The 26,020-nt window shown below is 48.7% G+C and overlaps 1 protein-coding gene across 2 annotated transcripts in view; it reads left to right on the top strand.

The window, feature by feature from the left end:
• The window catches only part of LOC147664977 (coiled-coil domain-containing protein 136-like), a 169,009-nt gene that overhangs the window by 30,498 nt on the left and 112,491 nt on the right, over nt 1-26,020 (top strand). For both annotated transcript variants that reach the window (XM_086949843.1, XM_086949842.1), the window contains exon 2: nt 3,332-3,448. In XM_086949843.1, coding sequence (XP_086805969.1) covers nt 3,332-3,448 — 117 coding nt within the window. The remainder of the gene's footprint in view (nt 1-3,331; nt 3,449-26,020) is intronic.

The following is a 26,020-nucleotide window of genomic DNA, read 5'->3' as shown; positions in this document are numbered from 1 at the left end:
AGAAATATGTCAGGCTGCCGTCAGTGGGCCATCTTTCAGTGGCATTAGCAGTGGCATATTACGATTAACTCAGAGGCCAACGGCCTCTTCATTAAGGGTTAGGTGAGCCGGTGTATGTCGTCAGCGTACAGCATGATGCAGACTTCGGTGCCTACTGCCCAGTGCAGCCAGAGACCCGGGCATCACAGCACAACAGTTGTGCTAGAGGCTCAAGAGTGAAGAGAATTGGGGATAGTGGGCACCCTTTTCAGGTTCCTCAGGTAATAAAAGATTGCTTTATTTAAAAGCAATCACAGACATGGTGGTATGCCTACCCCAGCGGGCCACTATCCCTTTGATGGCCGTCATTCCTAATGGGTTGCATATTGCGACCTATCTCCTTAATACTCATGAGGTAGGCCAATTTGCCAACCCACTAGGAATCGCTAATTTAAAATAAAATGTTTTAGTCCTTAGGAATAGTGATTTCCTAATTGCTATTTGGAGAATTATTGTAATTAGGAATGTTAGTACATATGAGCCCTGTTGTACTATTGATATTCGAGAACTAGCACGTGCAATTTGCACACTGACTGGTTTGCGAATAGGAATGCAATCTGTGAAGCTGTGTACCTTGCACTAATACATTGTATTGAAAATTGTACATTTGCAGGGGGAGGTGGGTCACAGATAGTCCTGCCTAATGAATATTAATTAGGCAGATCACAGTTTGAAGCCCTTTGTAGTTGGCTCCAAATGCAGTTTTGGAGCACAGAAAGGGACAGTAGACCTCTTTCCCTGCATTTGCACCCCCAAACTGGAAATCCTTTTTTTCTTGTACTAAAGCTGCCCATGGCCTTGAAAGGGACTGATGCAGCTTAACTCCACCCCCCAAAAAAAGAATCCTATTAAGGGTGGCCGGGGAACGATGGACTACTTCCCCTACAGCCACTGTCCTGATTCCCTCAGGGGAAGATGCCACATAAGGGCAGCTTCCCCATTAATAAACTGATTCTACCTCCTTGGAGGAGTTTGCATCTGAGCAATAGTTTGCGACAGCAATTGTGGTCATACACACCTTTGATGCATTCCTCTCTGAAGTGCATGTAGGAGGGGGCACATTTTTCATGCCCCCTCTTCACTGCAGTCCAGACAGAGTCACAAAAATCTTTTTAGGAGCCTGAAAGACTTGGTTGACTCATAAAAGGCCTTCTGTAAATTCTAGTTAGGTATTTTCCAGACACTACTTGAAACAATGAGCACTAGTAAAACAATTGGGTTTTAATGTATACACAAAGTACATATTATGTCCCTATAAACAGAATAAAATGAACATGTTTAAAAATAAAGAAAGCAATAAGCAATTGAAGGTCCATTCACTTATTAATTGTGCAGGCATGTGTGTAATATATGCAATAAACTGCCCAGAAAATGTACATAAAACCCATAGGAAACAAATAACATGGGAAAACACGGAGCCATTCTCGTATAAGCTTAAAATTACATGGATTTAGATGTCAACAGACGTTTTCTGAAGTGAATGATCATGGAAGTCTCAATGCTTGTGTTTTTGGGATGATTAATATTGTTGTAAAATGCATCATTTATACTTGGTTCCTGTATAAATATACAAAAAATAATAAGCAACTGGATAGTGTTTTTTTTTATTTTTATTTTTTTTATTCCTCATATACCAATTTGGGTGCTCTAGACGGAGATCCTCTCCCCTCCCCCTGGCATCACGATGTTACGCCCACAGAATTCGACGCCAGAGAGAGCCGGAAAAAGATACTCCCCTCTAGTGTTTACTGTTTGCTTTATCCACCTCAGCCTCTGTGACTTGGCGACCCTCGGATTGGTTGAGGACTAAAACTGGATAGTGTTTTAAATGTAAAACATTAAGAAGGGTTCTGCTGCAATATGGATTGAACCTGCCTGGTAATGCCGAACAAATAAAATAATATATACTATGCAAGGAGTGGAGCTTAAAATAGCAAGAGAAAATACTTAGTAAAAAAAAATTGAAGGTCCTTAAGACAAAATAGCCATACCTGTTAAGAGACTGGTACAATGCCTGATTGTAACTGGTAGGCGATAAATTACTGGTTAAGTGAACTATTAAACCTCTTGCTGAAGAAAATTAGGGGAATTACTGTCGAAAGGAAATGAAAGCAATAGGCTTGAGTGCATTCAACAGTGTTTTAACAATTAAGCCTAAAAAGTAATTGCGTGTAATTGCTAATAATTAATATAAACAACGAGGTTCAAGGAGGATCAAACCCCCTTGAGAAAGTTTCTGGTAAGAAAGCGAAAACGTTTAGTGTTTGCCTGAAGCCAAGAAGAATTTTTTTGGAGAAAAAAGTGAACCTTTTTGATAAAGAGCCACTGGGCCAGACGGGCAGTGCTTTTCCTTCCACAAAGAACAAATGCTTAGTGAAGCAGTAAGCCCCTTCACTCCCTGTGATGCTGGCTTCTTGGCACTCCCCTGCTGCACGACTCTGCCTCGCTGTGGAAGGGAGAACCTATGGTGAAACGAGAGAGAGGCACACATGCAAGTTACACTAAATCTGCAATAGAGTGACCAGATTCTGAAAACCAAAAACAGGGGCATTCCACAAACATAGAAGTAGGACTACAATTTTGCAGCGACTGCGAGGCACAAAGGGCTTAGGTAACAACACTCACCAACACTGAAAGCAATTGAAATAAGGTACTAGGGGGAATTGAATGCAGCTTTTACACACATCAGCGTCTGTGTTTATTAAATTGCTTTCTGATACTGGCTAATACATAATTGAGCACTGGAGCACATGAAAACATGACTCACTCTGTATTTAATCAACTCTCTCTGAAGACCGTGACGTGCTAAATATCCTGAATTTTGCCAGGACACATGTTGAAAAAGTAGGACTGCCACAACAAATCAGGGATGTCCAATCACCCCATTCTGCAGAGCTATCAAACTGTCAGACTTGTAATGGAGCTCCCTGATATTAAAACCCTGCTGCAACTTGAATTAACCATTGGAATGCATTGGCTGGTCTTTACACTATTAAAAATATGGATGAAATTAGGGAAAGACTCCCAATCTTGAGGTCTACTGGAATGCCATGAATGTGGCATGCATTATATATTACATCTTTAATTAAGACATGATGGGGCTGAAATTGTTTACAAAATGTTCCGTACTTGTGCATCACCCATACTATGCCATCTTCACCAGTGCACATGTCTCCCATATCGTGTACAATTGGCCAATGTAGATTTGCCATTGCCCATGCAACATTTCAATGTAGACCCCAACTAGTCTGTGCATGTGGGGTCTCTGACTACTTCTCTATCTCCTTCTCAGGTCTCTCTTGGACTCCTGTGCTCAATAATGATTACACAGAGGGGAGCGCTTCAGGCAGATGGGCCCCACAACAGCAGACGCCGACGGACCCCCGATTCACTGTGGAAGTCATGGATGGTAAGTGGGTTGCCTGAGACTGGTGTCCTTAAGACTCTGTGATCCTAGTTCACTCAGACCTAGATTCCCTTGAACCAAAGTTTTTACAAATGAGCCGACTCGAGACATAAAGCCGCTTGGACTGCAACCCCTCTTAAAGCCACTGAACAGTTCTTGAGTGAGATGTGTTTCGGGTAACAATCAATTGTGTGAAATATCTCAGGGATGATTAGTGGAACCTAACCCCTCTTTCATGATAGAAAGGCACACTCAAGAACACTAGGAAACAAGAGATACATTTTTAAGATTTATTTAAAAATAAAATGGTATCTTAGTGCTCACAACAGCGCCGGGACGCCCCGTTGCAGGGGCAGCTGATGCGCTTTACAAAACTGCTAACATAACATAACATAACAACTAGAACTGCAACTATATTAAAAACAAACGGAATAGTAGCTGCAACACTTAAAATTAATGTGGACAGCAGAAAAGATTCCAACATATTGGCTGTTTAGCTTTATATCAATCCCGCGGTGGTATTTTTGACTTACTAAACAAAACAAAAAGCCTAATTTGAGTTTCTAAGATGGTTCATACTATCATACCTGTTTTGTATAATTAAGTTATTGTTCAATATAATAGCATTGTCTGCTGTTCTCATCTCTGCTGAGAGAAAGGATCATAAGCCCCTAGCAACTTAAGGCTCATATGCTGCTTTCAGTGACAGAAAGTGAAGCAGTTCTACATGTCCTGTCTCATCTCAGATTTTTGTCACAAAGGGCCTCTCTAGCCCTTCACACTCTGTTTCCAACTTGCATACCATTATCTGCCTATTAATGAATCTTTTATAATAAACAATTAGGAGAAAGTAACCTGATTTATTCTTTAATATAAAATAATGAACAAGAAATCCAATTATCAGTTTTCATGAACGCTTGTTCACTACTCAGAAATAATTAGTTTATAACAGAGAAGGCAATTTAGATTAAATACTGGGAATATGTTAGAACAAACTTGATTATCACGTTGCAAAGAAAAGCAACATTAAATAAACACATGCAATCTATATTTTCCATTCATATGTCAATACCCATCATGTAACCTGAAAAGGGACATACCTAGAACAGAAAAAACAGGATAATTTTATCAGCCTAAAATACAAAAAAATGGCAAACCAGAGTGGGAAAGGGAAAAAGGGGTGATGACAGCGAATTGGGTCAGAGTTGGGAAAGTGTTTTTGCCAGGTTAGATGTTTAAAAGTCATCAGGGGTCCCAGTAGAGGGAGGACAATGTTCTGGAATGGTCTTTTGGAATAATTAATATAAAGATCCATAAGCTGCATCATAAGTAAAGGATTCAATTAGATTGTTGTGTTACAAGCTGAAGAGCTGATCCACACCAACAGTCAATTTCCCTCACCTTGCATATGGCCCGAGCCTCAGGCACGAATGTATGAGGAAGAGAAGGGTAAATAAGATACATTATTGACTTATTCCGAGGCCTCTGTTGCTATTAGACCACATGTTATATTGTGAAATTATTTGTTAGTTGCTTGTAAGGTGCAGCTCTGGGGTAATGTCAAAGAACGCCTCTTGGTGTGGGGTGGGGGGGGCGTGTGTAGAATGAATGTAGAAAGTAGGGCTCACAGGAGATGAGATTTCTGAATAGAAAGTCACTTCCCACGAGGCTCCTCCCACCTCATCACTTCATCACAGCATTATGTGGAAGCGATATCCTTTGGTGTCTGGTTGGCCAAACATGAAGGATGGGCCGAAGGAGTCAGGAGGGAACCAAAGCGTGAATAAGTAATGAGTGGAAGGCATGTGATGGAAATGAAGAGGCATGGGGCAGCGCCTAAAGAGGGATGTACGCCTGACAAAGTAAGAAATCATGACAACATGTTGTGGAGAGAGAAAGAAACGGAAAAGGGGAGAGAAGAAAATCAGGACAGTAAATGTTAAAGGGCATTTTTCTGTGTGTGGAAGCACCTGGGTGCATTTCTGTCTGTTCTAATGCACAAGCTTTGCCACACCCCATTCTCTAGTCTCTTTAAATTGTGAGTTACTTTTTGTGAGGGCCTGTACCAGTAGCTACAAGCTCCATTCTGGAGACTCGGATTGGCTGTCCACTAACTATCTAAAGTGCCGCCTGTCCTCTACTAAGTGTTTTCTTTTGTATACTGTACTTCAAAACTAAATAATATACAAATGTAATAATTTATAAAACACCAACAGTTGGACTAGTTTAACTGTCATAAGTTTACAACTTAAATTCAATAAATATCCTCTTTGTTGTCTTGTACTATACACTGATACTCACAATTAAGAATATTTGGACAGCTCTCATAATGCACATCTATTCTGACCTGCAACTGGCACAGCTATCCCCTCCAGGAATAGTCACACAGCTCTCACGATACACCTGCACCCTGTTTACATTATGCAAAGTCACTCATGACACTCTTGCTGTTGATCCACACCTTCATCATGAACTGCAATTCAGGCACTGAGTTATATACAGGGCTCTTACGATGCACTGCTCTCCTATTCTGCACCACTGTCCTACTACTAACATACCCCCACACTATCCCAATGTACCACTATACTGATTTGCAGAATGCATTGGTGTCCTCAGCGCCCTTCTGAAAAAACCCACAGCTGACCCCACCGAACTCAAAAACTACCGCCCCATCTCGCTCCTTCCATTCCCGGCCAAAGTCATCGAGAAAGCTGTCAACAACCAGCTCGCCGCCTTCCTCGAAACCAACAAATCCCTCGACTCCTCACAGTCCGGCTTCCGAGCCAAACACAGCACTGAGACCGCACTCATCGCAGCAACAGACGACATTCGAACTCTACTGGACAATGGAGACACAGTCGCCCTCATCCTCCTCGACCTCTCCGCAGCCTTCGATACAGTCTGTCATAGCACCCTGTTACAACGCCTCAGAAACATCGGAATCCAAGGAAAAGCACTGGAATGGATCACCTCGTTCCTTGCCGGAAGAACACAGAGAGTCCGCCTCCCACCATTCAAGTCAGAGGCCACTGAAGTCATTTGCGGCGTGCCACAAGGATCCTCACTCAGTCCCACCCTCTTCAACGTATACATGAGCCCCCTCGCGGCCATCGCACGCCAACACAACCTCAACATCATCTCCTACGCTGATGACACTCAACTTATCCTCTCACTCACCAAAGACCCTAACACCGCCAAAACCAACCTACATGAAGGAATGAAAGAAGTAGCCGAGTGGATGAAGCACAGCCGTCTGAAACTGAATTCCGACAAAACAGAAGCCCTTATCTTAGGTACCTCCCCCTCTGCCTGGGACGACTCTTGGTGGCCAGAGTCCCTTGGAAAAGCACCCATCCCGACAGACCACGCACAGAACCTGGGCGTCATTCTAGACTCCTCACTCTCGATGACTAGACAAGTCAACGCAATTTCATCATCTTGCTTCAACATTCTTCGCATGGTCAAAAAAACATTTCGCTGGATCACCCACGCACTAGTTACTAGCCGCCTGGACTACGGAAACACCCTATACGCCAGTACCACCACAAAACTTCTGAAAAAACTCCAACGCATCTTGAACGCATCAGCCAGACTCATACTAGACATCCCGCGTAACGACCACATTTCTGGTCACTTGAAAAACCTCCACTGGCTCCCCGTCAATAAGAGGATAACATTCCGCCTCCTAACCCACGCACACAAAGCACTCTACGAACTTGGACCCGAATGCCTCAACACACGACTTTCCTTCTACACCCCCTCCCGCCAGCTACGCTCCTCCAACCAAGCCCTTGCTGCTGTACCTCGCATCAACAAAACCACCATGGGAGGAAGATCCTTCTCCTACCTGGCGGCTAAAACCTGGAACTCACTTCCCATTCACCTTCGCCTCACTCAGAACCACCTAGCATTCAGAAAGCAACTTAAAACCTGGATATTCGACCAGTAACTTCCCACCCTCTTCAAGCGCCTTGAGACCCTCTGGGTATGTAGCGCGCTACATAAATTAATTGAATTGAATTGAATTGAATACAAAGTAACTTGGCGTTTTTACTTACAGTTTATTCTGAAATCTCAGTACTTCTTACAGTTTATTCTGAAATCTCACTTAGGGCACATTTAAACATGTTTTGCTCTTCGGCTTTCTCTCGGGAGCTGATGCTTTTCTCCCTTTCTAGTAAGATGGTTCATTGGTTAATAAATCTGCTGTGGAAATCTGCTCAACCTACAACTTCCCAACTTCAAACGTGGGAAAAGACAACGTAGCTTCTTCTTTCCAGGTTGTTAAAAATGGTGCTATTGCATTAACACTTGTTATTAATAACCTCAAGTAAATTCACTCTAAATATGCTGCCCAAATGCTGTCAATGGCATTAACCAATTTCAGTGTACCAACCATAAATTAGGATAAAGGAAGCCCTTCATTTTTTTTTTATAGTTATTGAGATCTTGTTGTCTTGTATAAAAATAGCTTATGAAAAGCTGGCAATAGGCCAGTGGTTGCGCACATGGCACAGTCACTGTTCATCGTTCATTTACAGACTCCAGTCGCAGTGCCATAACGCAGTATGTCCGGTTTCTGTGATGTGATCTGTATGCTAATTTGAGGTAGTTGGTTCCAATGCCAATAAGGTAGCATGGCGCGTTAATGCACCTTATGTAATCCTAAATTTATTTTGTCTCAAAGTTGGCATCTAAAACTTAAAGTGCTGGATGTAGAACAGTATTATGTGTGTGTGGTCCAGTTGAAATCAGGTTACGAAAAACAGTATGCAAGGAGGAGGTGGAGAATTCCTACAGATTATTTGGCTACTACATGACATTGTACAGGTATTTTCTACATTCGATGTTTCTTATGGTTAACATATTTACAATCTGAAGTACAGGGAGATATAGCGATTTGACCACAATGACACAATTTTTGGTCATGAGTCAAAATTAGGATTAAAACAACAATTAACCAGCTACGTGTTTTACCTCTTCGCCGTCTAGCTATAGAAATGGTGAGTTACAACATTCAGAGAAAATAGAATTCAACAAGAAAAGAAAAAAGTAAGAATAGTACACTTTTGTGACAGAAATTTTCAGGTTCATAGCTCAGTAAAGCACGTCCCTTTGCCCTAAATTCTCCTCGCAGTGTGTATCTATACATTTTGGATTTTTACCTCAATACATGTTATGTTATGTTATGTTAAAAGTTTATTTGTAGAGTGCACAGCTACTCAATTGAGTGTCCCGGCGCTGAAGCAGGATGAAGACTCAGCCCGGAGGGGAAGCCAAGCTCTGGGGTTACAATCTCATGTGTGCTTAGGGCCTTCTGAGATATGGGATGAGGCTGAGAGTGTGGCTTCGTGGGCTGGAAGGACGCACTAAGTGTGCCCTACTTTCATAAGTGTGACTGCTGTCATCTCACTGGGCAGTGGTGGCATCAAATGATTCCCTTCCGTGGGAGAATGGCTTGCATCTCCTGTTTAGAAGGTTCTACCAGAACTTTTCAACAGGGTCCTTCACTCCATCTGTGTGGGACGAGTAGGGAATGTATATTTGCTCTGTATCCTTCAAGCAACACATTAGGTTACTCTAGTCCTATTGCCCTGTGCTCGCTCAAACCCATTGAGCTACATTACCTATAGGGCTCACATTATACCAAACGCCAAACAAGGGGAGCATTTCTTTTGAAAGACATTACTGCATGCTATCATAATTTACATTGCCACATTGGCTGGGTGCTGAAGTCATACCCATATTCAACAAGCATTTACAATGCAACGGTTTCGCCTTTGGAAAAGTTAGAGCTATTGGCATTGTAAATGACAAAATTTGTATTTATGTGTTGGTTTTGAAAACAGATAAATAAATGGCATTGTCATTTTCATTGCCAATAGCTTAATCTCTCGCAAATGTGAGACCTATTGGACCCTACAGACGAGCTCAGCAGACAGCAATTACTACCACACACACACACACACAGAGCCACACAAACACACCCAGAGCCAGCCACACACACCCAGAGCCAGCCATACACACCCAGAGCCAGCCACACACCCAGAGCCACACACACACACACACCCTCAGAGCCACACACACACACACACATACCCAGAGCCACACACACACACACACACACACCCAGAGCCACACACACACACAAACACCCTGAGCCACACACACACACACAAACCCAGAGTCCCCCCCACACACACACCCAGAGCCCCCCACACACACACACCCAGAGCCCCACACACACACACCCAGAGACACACACACCCAGAGCAACACACACACAAACACACACCCAGAGCCACACACACACACCGAGTCACACACACACACACACACACACACACACCCAGAGCCACACACACACCCAGAGCCACACCCACCCACCCAGAGCCACACACACACACACACACCCAGAGCCACACACACCCACCCAGAGCCACACACACTCAGGAGAGCAAGCACATTGTAAAAGGAACTTCAACAATTAAATGAATCACTGTGAGCGATCTCCTGTGTTCCTTCCACAACGTATAGAGCTGGGCACAAGGGAGCTCTGTGCTATGAATCCAACATGACACAATCAACGGAGGTAATGCCACTACAATAATCACAACGTGAAGTCGCGCTGTGGTTATCAAATGTTTGGAAACTCTACATCCGTGTGTCCCCTCCTCCTAAAAGTATCACCGGGACACCCAATCCTGCTATAGAAAGGGGAGGGGCAGAAGGGAGGGAGGTTGTAGGAATGGCGGAGAGGGCGGGAAAGGACGGGCCTTCATGTGGCTGCAGAGGAGCATACGGAGGGGAAGGAGGAGTAAACAGCGCTATAATCTGCAAGTGGATGAAGTGGGGGGTTCAATGTGGTGATGTTAGGGGGTCTATCAGACGGGGGCACGTAGCAGAGTTTCAGGCTAGGATGGGGACGAGCTGCTTCGTATGGCACGCTACGATCGAGGTTCAGACAGCAACTCAGCACTGTATCTACTAATGTCCAGTTAGACCCGGGGCACCTGGCTGACACCACAGAGGCGGAGTCATTGAGGTCAGGGGGAAGCCTATACTAATCACGGGTAATAGCGGCTGCGAAAGTACATAGGGCACCGAGCTAAGTCATGGGGGGGAGGCGAGGTCAGAAAGATCTGCTGATCCAAATTCCCGGGGCTCCATGCCCATGCTTGTGAAAACAGATTTCACCCTGGAGCCCTTCCAGTGACGGCCCACTTCCTGCTCGCGTCCAGCCGCGCCTTGACTTTCCACACACACACACACCCAGAGCCACACACACCCACCCAGAGCCACACACACACACACACACCCAGAGCCACACACACCCACCCAGAGCCACACACACTCAGGAGAGCAAGCACAATGTAAAAGGAACTTCAACAATTAAATGAATCACTGTGAGCAATCTCCTGCGTTCCTTCCACAACGTCTAGAGGTGGGCACAAGTGAGCTCTGTGCTATGAATCCAACATGACACAATCAACGGAGGTGATGCCACTACAATAATCACAACGTGAAGTCGCGCTGTGGTTATCAAATGTTTGGAAACTCTGCATCTGTGTGTCCCCTCCTCCTAAAAGTATCACTGGGACACCCAATCCCGCTATAGAGAGGGGAGGGGCAGAAGGGAAGGAGGTTGTAGGAATGGCGGAGGGGGCGGGAAGGGACGGGCCTCCATGTGGCTGCAGAGGAGCATACGGAGTGGAAATAGGAATAAACAGAGCTATAATCTGCAAGTGGATAAAGGGGGGGTTCAATGTGGTGATGTGAGGGGGTCTCTCAGACGGGGGCACGTAGCAGAGTTTCAGGCTAGGATGGGGATGAGCTGCTTCGTATGGCACGCTACGATTGAGGTTCTGACAGCAACTCAGCACTGTATCTACTAATGTCCAGTTAGACCCGGGGCACCTGGCTGACACCACAGAGGCGGAGTCATTGAGGTCAGGGGGAAGCCTATACTAATCACGGGTAATAGCGGCTGCGAAAGTACATAGGGCACCGAGCTAAGTCATGGGGGGTGTGGCGAGGTCAGAAAGATCTGCTGATCCAAATTCCTGGGGCTCCATGCCCATGCTTGTGAAAACAGATTTCACCCTGGAGCCCTTCCAGTGAAAGCCCACTTCCTGCTCGCGTCCAGCCGCGCCTTGACTTTCCCTCCCGCACCACAGGTGTTATTCTTGCTTGTCCAGCTCACCCTCGACCGCCTCCAAAGCTGCTGTAGGCCCGGTCATCGTAAGTATCGTAATATGCCATTGCTGTCTCCTCCCAGACCAAGCAGGTCCAGACCGAAGGACCCTCGATATAGCACCATAGGCGGGGCTGCCCTGCGCGCTGCCTGACTGCCGTGCAGACAGCACTCATCACAGAAACAGAACTAGCATTTACAAGTGGGGCCGGAGACACGGACAGCGGGAGGGGGGGGCGGGAACAGGCACACGGACAGCGGGAGGGGGGACGGGAACGGGCACACGGACAGCGGGAGGGGAGGGGAGCACTCACCTGGACTTCTTCCGGCGGCGGTCGGCCTGGAGGAATGACCCAAAAAAACCTTAAAAAATAAATAAATAAACCACCGCCCACCTCCGCAATGACGTTCACAAAGAGGCGGAGAGCGAAAAAATCGCCGGAACGCCCACGAATCTGCTCGGGCAATGACTGACGCATCTCTGTTCCAATGGCTAGCCTCCATTTATGGAGCTAGCCAATGGAACAGAGAGGCGGGTTAAAACCCCATACTGATTCTCAAAAGATTTCGCCTGCGCGAACACTGCTGCGCAGTGGACGCCAGGCGAAACCTAAAAAGGGGGGACAAAGTGATCCAGCAAACTGTAGGCTTATTAGCCCGAATGACACAGAACATAAATTATGTTGCAGACACTTGCTGGAGTGGCTCCAAGATTGGATAAGGGAAGGGCAAATACCGTCTTCCCTACAGGCAGGTTTTTAGAGAAAGCATGAGCACTGTTGACCAATTGTTTAGGTTTTTAATAATACTGTGGAAATATGTGGTCATCAAGAAGGAAAATGTATATGTTGTATTTGTGGACCTGCAATCTGCATTTGATTTAGTCCCCCGTGGTAAATTATGGAAAGCCCTACACAAGATCGGGGTCCCGATAAATATATTAGAAATTTTAATTAGACTCCATAGGGACAACTATGCCCAAATTAGATGGGGGAAGAATGGCAAATTGACCGACCGCATAAGGGTGAACAGAGGAGTGTGCCAAGGGTGTGTTCTGGTGCTCTGTTCACCCAATATATCAATGGATTAATTGAAACATTATTCGTTTGCAGAGGTGATCCCCCCCCAAGCTAGCCAGCCAAGCAGTGGTATCTCAACTTTTGGCTGATGACACCCTACTTATTTCCAGGACTCCGATGGGACTCCAAAATTAATTGGACCGTTTTCTAGCATCTTGTGGGGAATTTGGGCTTGAAATTAATGTCATGTAAACGAAATTCATGCCATTTAATCCACATAACACAACTGCCCTCTTGGTTCCACAGCCCAAGGTGCACAGCCTGTGAAAGAGGGCTGTTGACCCATATAATCCAAGGTTCGAGCCACGTCATCATTTATTTTAAACATGTACCAAGTTTTGCACGCCAGAACCTTTAGCCTTTGAGCAATTGTTTAAAGTGTTATTAAAATGTGTAACAAATGGGTGTGCATTCTCCCCCTTGCTTGCATTTAATCCACATATGTCATTTAAGGGTACAGTCAAAATGGGTGATATCCCATTAGAGCAGGTGAAGCAATTTGATTACCTTTGGGTAAGGCTGACAAACTCATTATCATGGGCTCCACAAGTTGCAAAGAGCCAACTATCACTTCAATTGGTGAGTGCTGCATTAATAAAAAAAACGTAAAATGTCAATCTATAGGCCTGTTGCCCCAGTTATTAAAGTTTATCAAGCCAAGGGTGTAGGAGCTGCAATATGTGGTGCAGAGCTATGGGGTGAAAAAAATATAGGGGCTATTGAAAAATCTGAGAATGATTGAATGAGATCATTTTTGGAACTCCCCCATAATACCCCCCTGACTCCCATTGGCTTGTATCTGGGGCTCAAAAATGTAGCACGTGTGATCGCTTTTAGGCCACTTAACTTCTGGATTTGACTATGGTCAAACAATTCACCACTTCCTCTGAGATAATCCTTGCTTGAAGTGATGGCCTTAGATACCAAAGGTAATATCCTGTGGTTACCGTACATAAAGAGTTGGATGCACTAACAGGGTAGGCGCGAGCTCTGGACCAAGCCTGAGAGTATTGAGATAAAATCCCTGATTATATTAAAAAATAGATATTGGGACGATACCATTTATTGTATTGTATTGTATTGTAGCAGATATTTATATAGCGCACAACTGTCACCCTTGGGGTATCCTGGTGCTTAGACTTCAGACTATATGGCATTTGAGCAGACTCACATTGGCAATAAAAGTTCTAAATATTCCCCCTAGGGAATAGCTAAGTTTTCACAAGCTTTCTGAAAGAGGTCAACGAATTGGCCTGTCTGATGGTCTGGGGAAGGTCATTCCAGATTTGTGCGGCAGCCACGCCAAAGGCTCTGCCCCATCCTGATTCTCTTAAAACCAGTAGTCTTTAGCAAATTTTCATTAGAGGAGCGGAGCTGCCTTTTCGGATTATACCAGGTAAACCTCTCCCGTAGGGGAATAGGGCCCAGGCCATGTGCAGCTTTATACACAATACACAGAGATTTAAAACAGATTCTCTCTTTAATGGGCACCCAATGTAGATCTTTCAGGGCTCTGGTCGTAGAGGCCCTACGTTGCCTATTCAGCGCCAACTTTGCTGCCATAGACTGGACTCTCTGTAATCTCTATATGATGTACTGCGGTGCTCCCAAATATAGAGCATTGCAGTAGTCCAGTCTGTTAAGAATTACACACTGTACCACAAGTGAGCGATTGTCCTTAGGCAGAAGCGGGAGGATCTGTTGTAACATCCGCAACAGCAAGAAGCATACGTTGGCCGTTTTATTTGCCTGGGATTCCATTTGGAGACTAATGTTAATGTTAATGTTAAAAAAACTTTTAAAGCGCGCGAATACCTTACGGTGTCTTGGCGCTGAACTATAGCAAGACCTACTGAATGTAGAGAAGGGGGAATTTATGATGAAAACAACCAGGTCTTTAGCTTTTTTCTAAAAGCAAGGAGAGAATAAGCATCTCTCATGTCAGCGGGGAGAGTATTCCATAGTTTAGCAGCATAATGAGTGGTGCTGCGACCTCCCCAGCACACAGTTCGAATTCTGGGGATTGACATAAGTTTGGTATTTGTAGACCTTAATTGTCTGCCTGGGCAATACCATGAAAAAAATTGTTTCAATGGTACCTTTCCTGTCCCATTCATAGTTTTATAGGCAAGACAGAGTACCTTAAATGTAACACGTTGCACCACAGGCAGCCAATGTAGCTTACAGATTCCTTCTGTAACAGATTGATGCCTAGGTATTTTCAGTAGGAGCCTTGCCACAGCATTTTGCACCATCTGCAATTTCCTTATGTGTTGCTTCTGTAAATCGATGTATAAGCTGTTACAATAATCAAGTTTGGACAGCACCAAGTTAGTTACAATTGTTTTCCTACCATCCATTAGTACCCCCAAGTTGCACACAGTTTTGGCAGGAAACAGGGGTTCATCCTCTGGAGTGAGCTTAAACTCTGGCATTAAATGTTGATGCAAGCTGGAAGATGGGCAAAAAAGCACCTCTGTTTTTAGCCCATTAAATTGCAAAGAATTTTGCCTGAGCCAGCTTACTGTCTGGTGCATACACTCTTGAAACTTGTCCATCAACACCGCCTGTTTCCCTTTCAGGGAAAACACCAGTTGGGTGTCGTCCGCATAGTTAACCATGTCGATGTCGTAAGACTTGATCAAAGAGAGTAGAGGGCGCAAGTAGATATTAAGCATAATGGGGCTTATCTCAGATCCCTGGAGAACCCCATGAGGTACTAAGGACTGACTCAACTCATTCGGTGACAAAGACACTACCTGTTGCCTCCCAGTTAGATAAGACTGTTTCCACTGCAGGGCTCGTCTTTTTATCCCCGTAATTTTTAATCTCTCCATCAGTTCTGTATGGTTCACCGTGTCGAATGCGGCCGACATATCTAGTAATACTAGGACAGAAGATTCTCTTTTATCGGCTCGCATCTGTAGATTATCCATAACGGTAACAAAGGCAGTCTCAGTACTGTGGCCCGGGCGGAAGCCAAATTGATCCTTGTCTAATGGGAAATTATCCTCTAAATATCCAGACAAGGTTTTGTTGACTATTTTCTCCAGAATTTTAACCGGGTATAGCAGAAGGAATATAGGTCTAAAATTGGCCGGGATCAAGGGAGGGTTTCTTGAGCAAAGGGGTGACTACTGCCTTCTTCTAGATTTCTGAGACCACTCCTTCTTCCAAGGATTGGTTGCAGATTAATCGCAGCCAGGGGAGGGTATCCTTTCCAGATGTTTTCCAGATTCTGTGAGGGAGGGGGTCCCTGGGGGAGCCTGAGGTGATACTTTGAGCCAGGTCATTGAAAAGGTCCTCTGAAGGGGCTTGAAAGTTTTCCCGACCGGTGACTGCCATAAGCTCTTCTCCTGGTCTTTCAGTCAGGTCAACCCAATTGTTGATATTATTGGGGCCTAGCTCAACAACAATTTTCCTGATTTTTTTCTTCAAAATGTACGGCAATCGTATCGCAGAGTTTCTGCGAAGCAACCACCTTGTTGCTGGTGCATGTTGGATGGGAGAGATTCCTCACAATATTGAAGAATGCTTTAGTGCTGTTCGGGCCATGCAAAATAGAATTGGCAAAGAAATCTGCTTTAGCCCTGGCTATGCCCTCCTTGTATCTGTCCTGAGCTAGTTTCAATACCTTTCTATCTGTCTCTGAATAATTCCTCCTCCATTTTCTCTCCGCCTTCTTACAAGTAAGTCGTAGTGATTTCAGTCCCTCACTAAACCATGGAGTAGAGGCTTTATTCCTGTTTTTGAGTCTCTTTATTGGCACTATGTTATCCAGAGAGCTACCTATAAAATTACAGTATACCTGATAGTTTTTATCGATGGAGTTAGAGGGAACAAAAAGATTTTGATTCGGAGGTGTCAGGTATATCTTATTTTTAACTAGCTTAGCCCACTCTCTTCCCTGTCGGTAGGTAGTCCAACAGTTGTTACTATTCTCCGATCGGGGTATTAATATATGGAAATGAACTAGGGAGTTATCCCACCAGCTTTGGGGCAGTATATCCACTATCTTGGTGTCTGTCTGGTTGGCAAATAAGAGATCTAACACGTGTCCTCCTTGATGTGTCTGCTTTTGTACCAGTTAGAACAGACTACAGTTCTCACACGTTTGTTTTAGGTCTCTCAAATGATTGCCTAGAGTCCCATTATCCCATAGGTTGAAATTCCCTAATATGATCATTCTGGAGTGGGCTAGGGTCAGGTCGGTGATGATATCGAAAAATACTTGATACTGAGTATCTGAACCAGGGGGTCTGTAACAAACCCTACCCGTGATTAGCCTCCCCTTAGCCTCCTGCAATGAGAAGCCCAGTAGTTCTACCCCCATAACCATCTCTATCTCTAGGGGTGTAAAGTCCCATTTTTCCTTGTATAGCACCCTAACTCCTCCTCCTCTCCCCACCGCTCTTGGTTTGTGAAAAACGTTAAAGCCTTCCGGGCAGACAAGGCCCAGTTCTACCAGAGAATCTGTGCGAGTCTAAGTCTCTGTGAGGAATAGGACATCCAAGTCCATATCCTCCACCATACTAGAGATCTCGGTATGGTGTTTTATCAAGGATCTACAGGCCATCAGCCCACAATTTAGAAAGCTCTTATCAACCTTTGAAATTACTGGGTGTTGGGAATCCCTCCCCCCCTCCCTCTTGCCAACACTGAGCAGGTTCTCCCTAGAATGTATTATCCTACCCATGTCTAGATTGGATTGGGCAGCATGGCTGGCGCTTGGCGTGGCCGGTCTGCGGACGGGCGCAGACGGGCTTGCCTCTGGCGCGCCTCTGGCACGCCATTAGCGCCCGCTGCGTGCTTGCATTGGCTGTTTTAAATAAGCCTGCAGACGCAAATGTGCAAATCAGCACTAGCGCGCGACCCAAAATGGCGTCGCAAAACGTGCGAAGAGCATGGCCCCTCACTCAAGATGGCAACAGAGGATTGTGAAAGCCCTACATTCTCGCTGTGGCTAAAAGGGGGAAGCACTGGGGAGGAAACAAGGAGGTTTCTGGAGTTAAAGGTAATATGTATCAAGAGGAGTTTCTGAATAGTATTGAACCACTGTTAGCTAAATCCCTGGTTTTAAAAATCAGATATGGTATCTTGACAATTAATGGATTTTGCAGTAAGTGGAACGGTGCTAATATTTCGCCCATTTGTCCCACATGTTCGGCTAATCATGAAAATTAAGAAAATGTTTTGTTCTTCCTCCAGAGAGGGAAGAGACAAGCAGAAACAGGCAAAACTGAGAGCTGAAAACAAGCAGAAAAAATGGAACAGAGAGCAGAACAATGAGCAGATAGGGCAAAACAGAGGGCAGAAAAACTAGCAGAAAAAGGCAAAGCAGAGCAGAAGAGGGCAAAAAAGTGGGCAGAAAAATAAGCAGAAAAGGCAAAACGGAGGCCAGAAAAATGAGCAGATAAAGCAAAATAGAGGGATGAAAAGGCTCAACAGAGGGTAGAAAAAAAGGATCAAAAAAGGTCAAACAGGGGGGCGTGGCTTGGCGGGCGAAGATGGCGGTCGCAGCCTTGTAGAGCTCCCGCCGGCCCGGACTGAATCCGATCATTTATCCTGACCCCCGAGCCCACTGTTGGTGCCCAGTGCCTGTACTCGATCCGGTGAAGTCTCCAGTCTGCATTGGTGTGTGGATCCTGTGATTCCTCCCTTCCTGGGATCGAGGGGAGTCGGCGGCAGAGTGCGGCCTGGTGGCCGGCCGGAACCGGGGTCCTCGAGTTTCGTGACGCCTGGTGGCAGCTGTGACCTGGCGGGTGCGGGTGGCATCCGCTACGCCGTCCTGGGCTTATCTCTCCGCCAGCGATCGCCTGGAGTTTGAGGCGGAACCAGCGACTCCTACCCATCGGTTCTTCCCCTGCACGACCGGCGAGTGGTGGCGGCGTGGCCGGGCCCTGCGACAGTCTGGTGGCGGGGGCGACCGGGGCTGGACTGGTGGTCGGCTGGCCCCCCTGATCCGCCTCCCCTGGCTAGGCCCGCTGGATACGGCGACCCATGGACCGCGGACCCGCTGATTCCTCCTGACATATCCTGGACGGCTGCCCGTGAGGACGAGTGTGGGTGCGGCCTGTCCTGCTGGGGTGACGCCGGGGCCTCGATTTTCGCGACATCCGATCGCAGCGTCCCTCCCCGGGGCCTCATCTGGGCAGCCCCGTTCCAGTTTTTGCGACAGTGCCCGAGAGTGGTGTGGGCCCTGCCCGGCGCTTGCCATGACCAGGGACAGAGGAGGTGGCCCGCCCAAGCATGGACCCATAGATAAATTCACAGGGCCGAGTGGTGGCGCTGGGGCGACCGGTGGCAGCGGCGGCCCCGGGCCAGACAACGCAGCTATCCTAGCGGCCATAACCCAGTCTCGGGACATGCTCGATGCCAAGATAGGCGCGGTCGGGGCAGATGTCACGCTCCTACGCCAGGACCTTCGCAATGCAGTGGAGCGGATTGCTGGGGTCGAAACCCGTGTCACGGAGACTGAGGCGGACATTGGTGGCCTAAAGAAGCGCCTTGCGGAGGTGGAAAGCGTCCAGAAGACACTGGCGGCCCGAGTGGAGGATGCAGAAGGGCGCGCGCGGCGCAACAACCTCCGCTTCATTGGTTTTCCGGAGCGGTGCGAGAAGGACAGCATGGAGAGGTTCCTGACCGGGTGGCTGGAGAGCTGGCTCCCTGAAGGGGCGTTATCTAGGTGTTTCGTGATCGAGAGGGCCCACAGGGCCCTGACCCAGCGGCCGCCGGAGGGTGAGCGCCCGCGACCGGTTATAGCCCGCCTGCTGAACTACCATGACCGGGATGTTATCCTGCGGGAGGCGAGGAACAAGGGCTCCCTCGCCTTTGAGAACCATACCATTATGATTTTCCCGGACTACACTAAAATGGTGCAACAACAGCGGCACTCCTTCATGGACGCTAAGGCCAAGCTCCGGGGCCTCAAGCTCCAGTATTCGCTCCTGTATCCAGCTCGCCTGCGGGTCGTATACCAGTCTCGTACCCACTTCTTTGACTCGCCAGAGGAGGTGTTTCGCTGGACGGATGAGGCAGTGCGACTACGTCCCCACGCCCAACCGGGACTGGACCCGGGCAGGTCTCCAGGTTCGTCGCCGGAGCGGACACAACGCCAGCCCAAGAAGGGCCGACATCGGAGGTCTCGCTCCAAGAAAAGATCGGCTTCCGCCTGTGCGTCGCAATCGGGTGGCACCAGGGACTCTGAACACTCCGATGCGGGCAGCTGAACACGGTTGGGCCTCCATACATTCTGTCGGCGGCATATGGACTTGCTCTGCCTTGGCTGGTGAGACTGTTTTACTTTGTCCTTGATGTACCAGCCGGCTCCCATGTGGAGACTTCAGCTATAGACATGGGGACACTGTGTGGCTCGGGGGGTACCTTATACGGGCCTCAGACCCTCACGGATGTGAGTGTTGTTGGGGGGGTGGTGAGTGTGCGTCTTGGTGGGGTTTTGGGGATCCATTGGTATGGCGGGCCCTGAGTCCTCTGTTTTGGGCTCGGGTCTCTCCATGCCGCGACAGGTACTTCACTGTTTTCTGAGGTATTGGGGTGGGGGGAGTGGGGTATGGGGGGGTGTTTTGGTGTTGCACTTGTTGTTGGGGGGGCTCTGGGCTGGAACGGGGGGGTTGTGTTTGCGGGCTGGGGGGGTGGGTCCACACGTGTCGGGGGCTGTGCTTTTTGTCGTGTTGCGGGTAGCACCTGGGTGGGAGGGTGGGCCAGATCTTGAACTGTGTGTCGATAATGGCTAGTGCTGCGAGTGTGACTCCTTCGAAGACCCTGCGGGTGGTAACGTGGAATGTGCGGGGTGTCCTGGATAAGATTAAGCGGGGGGCTGTGCTGCGGTGGGGGAAAAGGGAGATGGTGGATGTTCTTTTGCTTCAGGAAACGCACATGCTGGGATCCAAAGCCCTTAGCCTCCAGAGGTTCGGCTACCACCAGGTCTATCATGCTGGCTTTACAAGGGGCTCGAGGGGGGTGGCCATACTGATTCATCGTAGGGTGGCCTATGTCCACGAGAAGCAATGGATTGACCCCCAGGGCAGATTTGTTTTTGTTAAAGGCCTACTGGGTTCCGAGCCGGTGGTTTTTGGTAGTGTCTATGCCCCTCCCCCCCTGCAATGGGCACTGTCTGAACGGCTGTTTGCGTTGTGGGACGAAATCCCCGAGGTCCTGACTGTGGTGGGGGGTGATTGGAATGAAGTCATGGATGTGGGCTTGGACCGCCAGCGGCGAGCGTGTGTGGTACCTAACCCCCCCCCCGCGGCTGCCCCCACCCGGTTGAGTGCAACGGCGCGCAGTATGGGCTGGGTCGATGTGTGGCGGCATTTTCATCCCGCAGTACAGGCCTTCACGTATGTATCGGCGGTGCATGGGTCATTCTCGAGGCTTGATTACTTGTTTGTACCCGGGGCCTGCCTGAGCCGTGTTAGGGACGCCTCGATACTCCCCAGGGGCCTTTCGGATCATTCCCCTGTCCTGGCCACTCTGACCCTCCCCGTTAAACGGCAACTTTTTCGCTGGCGTATGTCCGCCTGGCAGTTGCAGCGGCCGGACTATGTGGCGCACCTACGGGAGGCGATCGACCACTTTTGGCGCGAGAACTTGGTGGGGGGAGCCGACGCTGTTGTAGTGTGGGAGGCGCTGAAGCCCACGATCCGGGGCATTGACATAACTTGGTGTGCGGCCGCTCGGCGGAAGCACCGGGAGGCCATTGTGGCTGCCGCGGCCCACGTGGAGGAGTTGGAGCAGCGTGGTCGACTTGGAGGTGAGGAGGGCGTGGTGCGCCAGCTCCTGCAGGCCCAGCAGACTTACTCCTCGGTCCTACATGAGGAGGCCCGGCGGGCGTGGCTCGCCACGCGCAGTAGGGTATATCAGTGGGGCGATAAGTCCTGCACCATGTTGCATAGACTTTGCCAGGCGACCTTCCAGCCCCTGGAGCTACCCGGTCTCACGGCGGGGGATGGCTCAGTCATAACCGACCCGGACCAATTGGCGGCCAGCTTTGCCCGCTACTACGAGGCACAATATGCCCCTCGCGATCCGCTGAGGGAGAGCGGGATTGCCCCGTACTTGGATGCTTTGCTCCCGCAGGCAGTCCCGGAGGAGACTAGAACGGCCCTAGAGGTCCCACTTACGTCCGAGGAGCTAGGGGAGGCCCTTGGCCAACTGAACACTGGGAAGGCGCCCGGCCCTAGTGGCTACCCTGCCGAATTTTATAAAAAATTCCATGTCCAGCTGGGACCCCACTTTCGCAATGCGCTAGAGGCAGCGCGGTCTAGGGGCGAGCTGCCACCTGACTGGCGCCATGCTGAGATTGTGGTCTTTTTGAAGCCTGGTAGGGCGCCTGACCGTCATGATTCATACAGGCCTATCTCCCTCCTCAACATCGAGGCCAAGATCTTGGCGAAAGCCCTGGCGAACCGCCTTCTGCCCCTTATAGCCGACCTGGTCCACCCCGACCAGGCCGGGTTCATGCCGCACAGAGCCACCCGACACAATATCCGGCGGGCGCAGGCAGCGATCGACGCCATGAGTGCTAGGGATGAACAGGCTGCACTTCTCCTTGCGGACATGGACCGGGCCTTTGATTCGGTGAGCTGGGCGTATCTCTTCACCTTATTGGCCCGCCTAAACCTCGGGCCGGTCTTTCTGTCCTATATCCGCCTCCTGTATACCAATGTCACGGCGTCGGTCCGGGTGGCAGGCGCGGTCTCTGGACGCTTCCCAATCGGCCGCGGTACGCGCCAGGGTTGCCCGTTGTCCCCATACCTATTTGCCCTGGCCATGGAGCCCCTCGCGGCGCGGGTGCGGCTAGATGCCCAGCTGCGTGGCTTTGTCTGGAACGATACTCTCACAGATAGAATTGCACTCTACGCGGACGATGTCCTCCTGTTCCTTACGGATCTGCGGCGCTCTGGCCCTCGAATCCTGGAGATCATGCGGGGGTTTGGCGAAGTCTCCGGGCTTACCCTTAACCTATCTAAGTCGACCCTGTGGGTTCTGCATGGCGGAGCGGTGGCCGACGATTGGGCTGCTGATCTACGAGTGGCGACGGACGGCCTGAAATACTTGGGTGTTTTCCTCTCGACTTCGCGGGCCGTGGCCTGGACGCGTAGTGTCCTACCGGTGTGGGAACGGGTCCAGACGGATGTTAAAACGTGGTCCAGGATGCCGCTTACGATCTTTGGGAGGTCGGCCATCTTTAAGATGGTGGCGCTGCCGAGACTGCTGTACCAACTCCAACATTTCCCGCACCCTATCGGCATGGAGTGGTTTCGCCAGGTGAACTCTGTGCTGGGCCGCTTCCTGTGGGAGGGCGGAGCAGCCAGGGTGGCCCTCAAGACATGTTTTCTATCCACCTACTGTGGTGGCTTGGCCACGTCTGATCTCCTCTCCTACTACCAAGCATCGCATCTGCTTGTTCTTAACGATTGGTGGTATGGAGATAGGAGTGATCCGGCATATGCCCTGGAAAGGCATCTTATGGGTGACCATACGCTCCACACCGTTCTATACTCGGCGCGTATACGCCGTGGGTTGCCATCGGTGACAAGGGTGGTCTTTGCAGTGTGGCGGCAGTCCTTGCGCCGCATGGGATGGTGGGGCAAGCTGACGGCGGAAACGCCGCTGTGGCACAACGGTCTGCTTCCAGAGCTGGCGACTCTGGCTGGGTTCGAGGGTTGGGAGACTATTGGGATTACTCAACTGGGTCACGTCGTGTCCGGCACAACCCTCAAGTCCTTTGCAGACCTCCGAGTGGAATTCCAAATGCCTCAGTCCCAGTTTTTCCGTTACCTACAGCTGCGACATGCCCTCGCCCCAAGCATTGCCGGCCTTGACTCCCTTCCGGAGTTTAGCCCAATTGAGGCGAAAGTCTTTATGGGCGACCTGGGAGACAAGAAGGTTTCCAGGATCTACCAGACTCTGGTTATTCACTGCTCGTCTACTCTCAGCTCCCTCCGGGAAGCCTGGGAAGTGGACGTGGGCACCCTGGACGAGGACGACTGGAGAGAGGCCCTGGAGTCTCCCCGTGGCACCGCTATCGCGGTTCGGCTCCGTCTCATACAATTCAAGTATCTACATCGTGCCTACTACACACGTGAACGACTGTGGAGGGCTGGTTTGATTGAGTCATCGGAGTGCCTGCGATGTGGGGAAGTGCCTGGCACCTTGTTGCACACAGTATGGTCATGTGGTCGCCTGGCTGGCTTCTGGAGGGGTGTATGGAATTGCCTGGCTGAGGTCCTGGGCTGGGATCTTCCCCGTACCCACCGGCTGGGCCTGCTGCACGTCATGGACGGGGTTGGGGGCAACATCTATAAACGTCACCTATTGCTTCTGGGCCTGGTGGTGGCTAAGCGCGACTTGGCTCGGGCCTGGAAATCTGTGAGGGCCCCCCCCCTGTCGGCATGGAAGGCGGGACTGGACTACTTTATGGGTCTCGAGAAACCAATTTTTGAGGCGCGGGGCTGCCAGCGCAAGCACTTCAAGATCTGGAAGCGGTGGGCTGACTATCGTGGCCTATCCTTGGAACCCCCGGCGGAACCGGAGGAGGACATTTGATCGCAGCGCTGTCTCTGGCCCTAAAGGCACATCCCAGGTTGCTTCATGCCTGCTTCTCTTATATGAACCATCTCTGTGTTGCCTCTGTACATGTGTGGAAAGGGGGGGGGGGATAGTGGGTACGGGGGGGGGTGTAGTTGGGGTTGGGATGGGTAGTTGGGATTTTAAAGCTGAGCTTCATTGATACTTGCTTAGTATTTCTTGTGTATGTGATCCATACATTGATCTTGATGTGGTGACCTTGGTGTGGGAAGGTGCCTCATGCTTGTCACTCTTTTGCTCAATAAACTTGGTTGTGAAAAAAAAAAGGTCAAACAGAGCAGAAGAGTACACAACGGAGGGCCAGAAAAAAAAGCAGAAAAGGCAAAGGCAAAACATAGGGCAGAAAAATGAGCCGAAAAAGGCAAAACAGAGCAGAAGAGGACAAACCAAAGAGCAGTAAAGGAGCCGAAAAGGCAAAAGAAGGCCAGAAAAATTAAGCGAAAAGGCAAAACAGAGTGCAGAAAAAGAAGTAGAAAAGGCAAAACAGAGGGCAGAAAATCAAGCAGAACAAGGCAACACAGAGGGCAGAAATACTAGCAGAAAAGGCAAAACAGAGCAAGAAATGAGCAAAGGAGGCACAAACAGTGGGCAGCAGGTAGACAGGCAGCAGAGAGTAGCGGACTGCTGGCAATCTGGACACTAAAACTGTCGCAGAGGGAGCTGGCACGAGGACCTGCTCAATGGGGTCGCGCTGAGGCCTTCATTAAGAAGGTTCAGGGGGGAGGGCTGGGCTCTGGGTGGTGGAAGGAGAGTAACAGCGGGAGGAGGGAAACGGCAGGAAGAGGGAAGAAACTAACAGAAAAAGGCAAAACAGAGGTCAGAAAATCGAGCAGAGAATGCAAAACAGAGCATAAGAGGGCAAAACAGAGGGCAGAAAAACAAGCACCAAAGTCAAAACAGAGACCAGCAGAAAAGGCAAAACACGGTGCAGAAAAATGAGCAGTAAAGGCAACACAGAGCAAGAAATTAGAAAATGAGACACAGAGGGCAGAAAAACAAGCGAGCAGGAAAGGCAAAACAGAGGGCAGAAAAATTTGCAGACAAGGCAAAACAAAGGGCAGAAACACAAGCAGAAAAGGCAAAGCAGAGCAGAAGAGGGCAAAACAGAGGGCAGAAAAACAAGCAGGAAAGGCCAAACAGAGGGCAGGAAAACAAGCAAAACAGAGGGCAGAATAAATAGCAAAAATGGGCAAAACAGAGAGCAGAAAATAAGCAGATAAGGCAAAACAGAGGGCAGAAAAACGACCAGAAAAGGCTAAACAAAGCAGAAGAGGACAAAACAGAGGCCTGAAAGACAAAACAGGGCATAAAAAGAAGGCGAAAGTGCAAAACAGAAAGCAGAAAAAAGAGCAGAATAGGCAAAGCAGAAAATGAGCAGAAAAGTCCAAACAGAGGGTAATAAAATGAGCAGGAAAGGCAAAACAGAGCAGAAGAGGGCAAAATGGGAGGCAGAAAAACAAGCAGAAAGGGCAAAACAGAGGGCAGAAAAAAAAGCAGAAAAGGCAAAACAGAGCAAGAAATGTGCAGAGGAGACACAAACAGAGGGCAGCAGGTAGACAGGCAGAAGAGGGTAGTGGACTGTGGGCAAGCTAGTCAGGAGAACTGTCAAAGGACGAGCTGGCACGAGGACCTGCAGAGACTTATTTAACTGTGACTGGTGATTTTATAATTAGTACCACCAATCTCACCAGG

Source organism: Lissotriton vulgaris, unplaced genomic scaffold (genome assembly GCF_964263255.1).
Source record: "Lissotriton vulgaris unplaced genomic scaffold, aLisVul1.2 SCAFFOLD_391, whole genome shotgun sequence".
NCBI classification, from domain to species: domain Eukaryota; kingdom Metazoa; phylum Chordata; class Amphibia; order Caudata; family Salamandridae; genus Lissotriton; species Lissotriton vulgaris.
The sequence above is the reverse complement of the archived record's forward strand: the minus strand, read 5'-3'. Positions and strand labels throughout refer to the sequence as shown.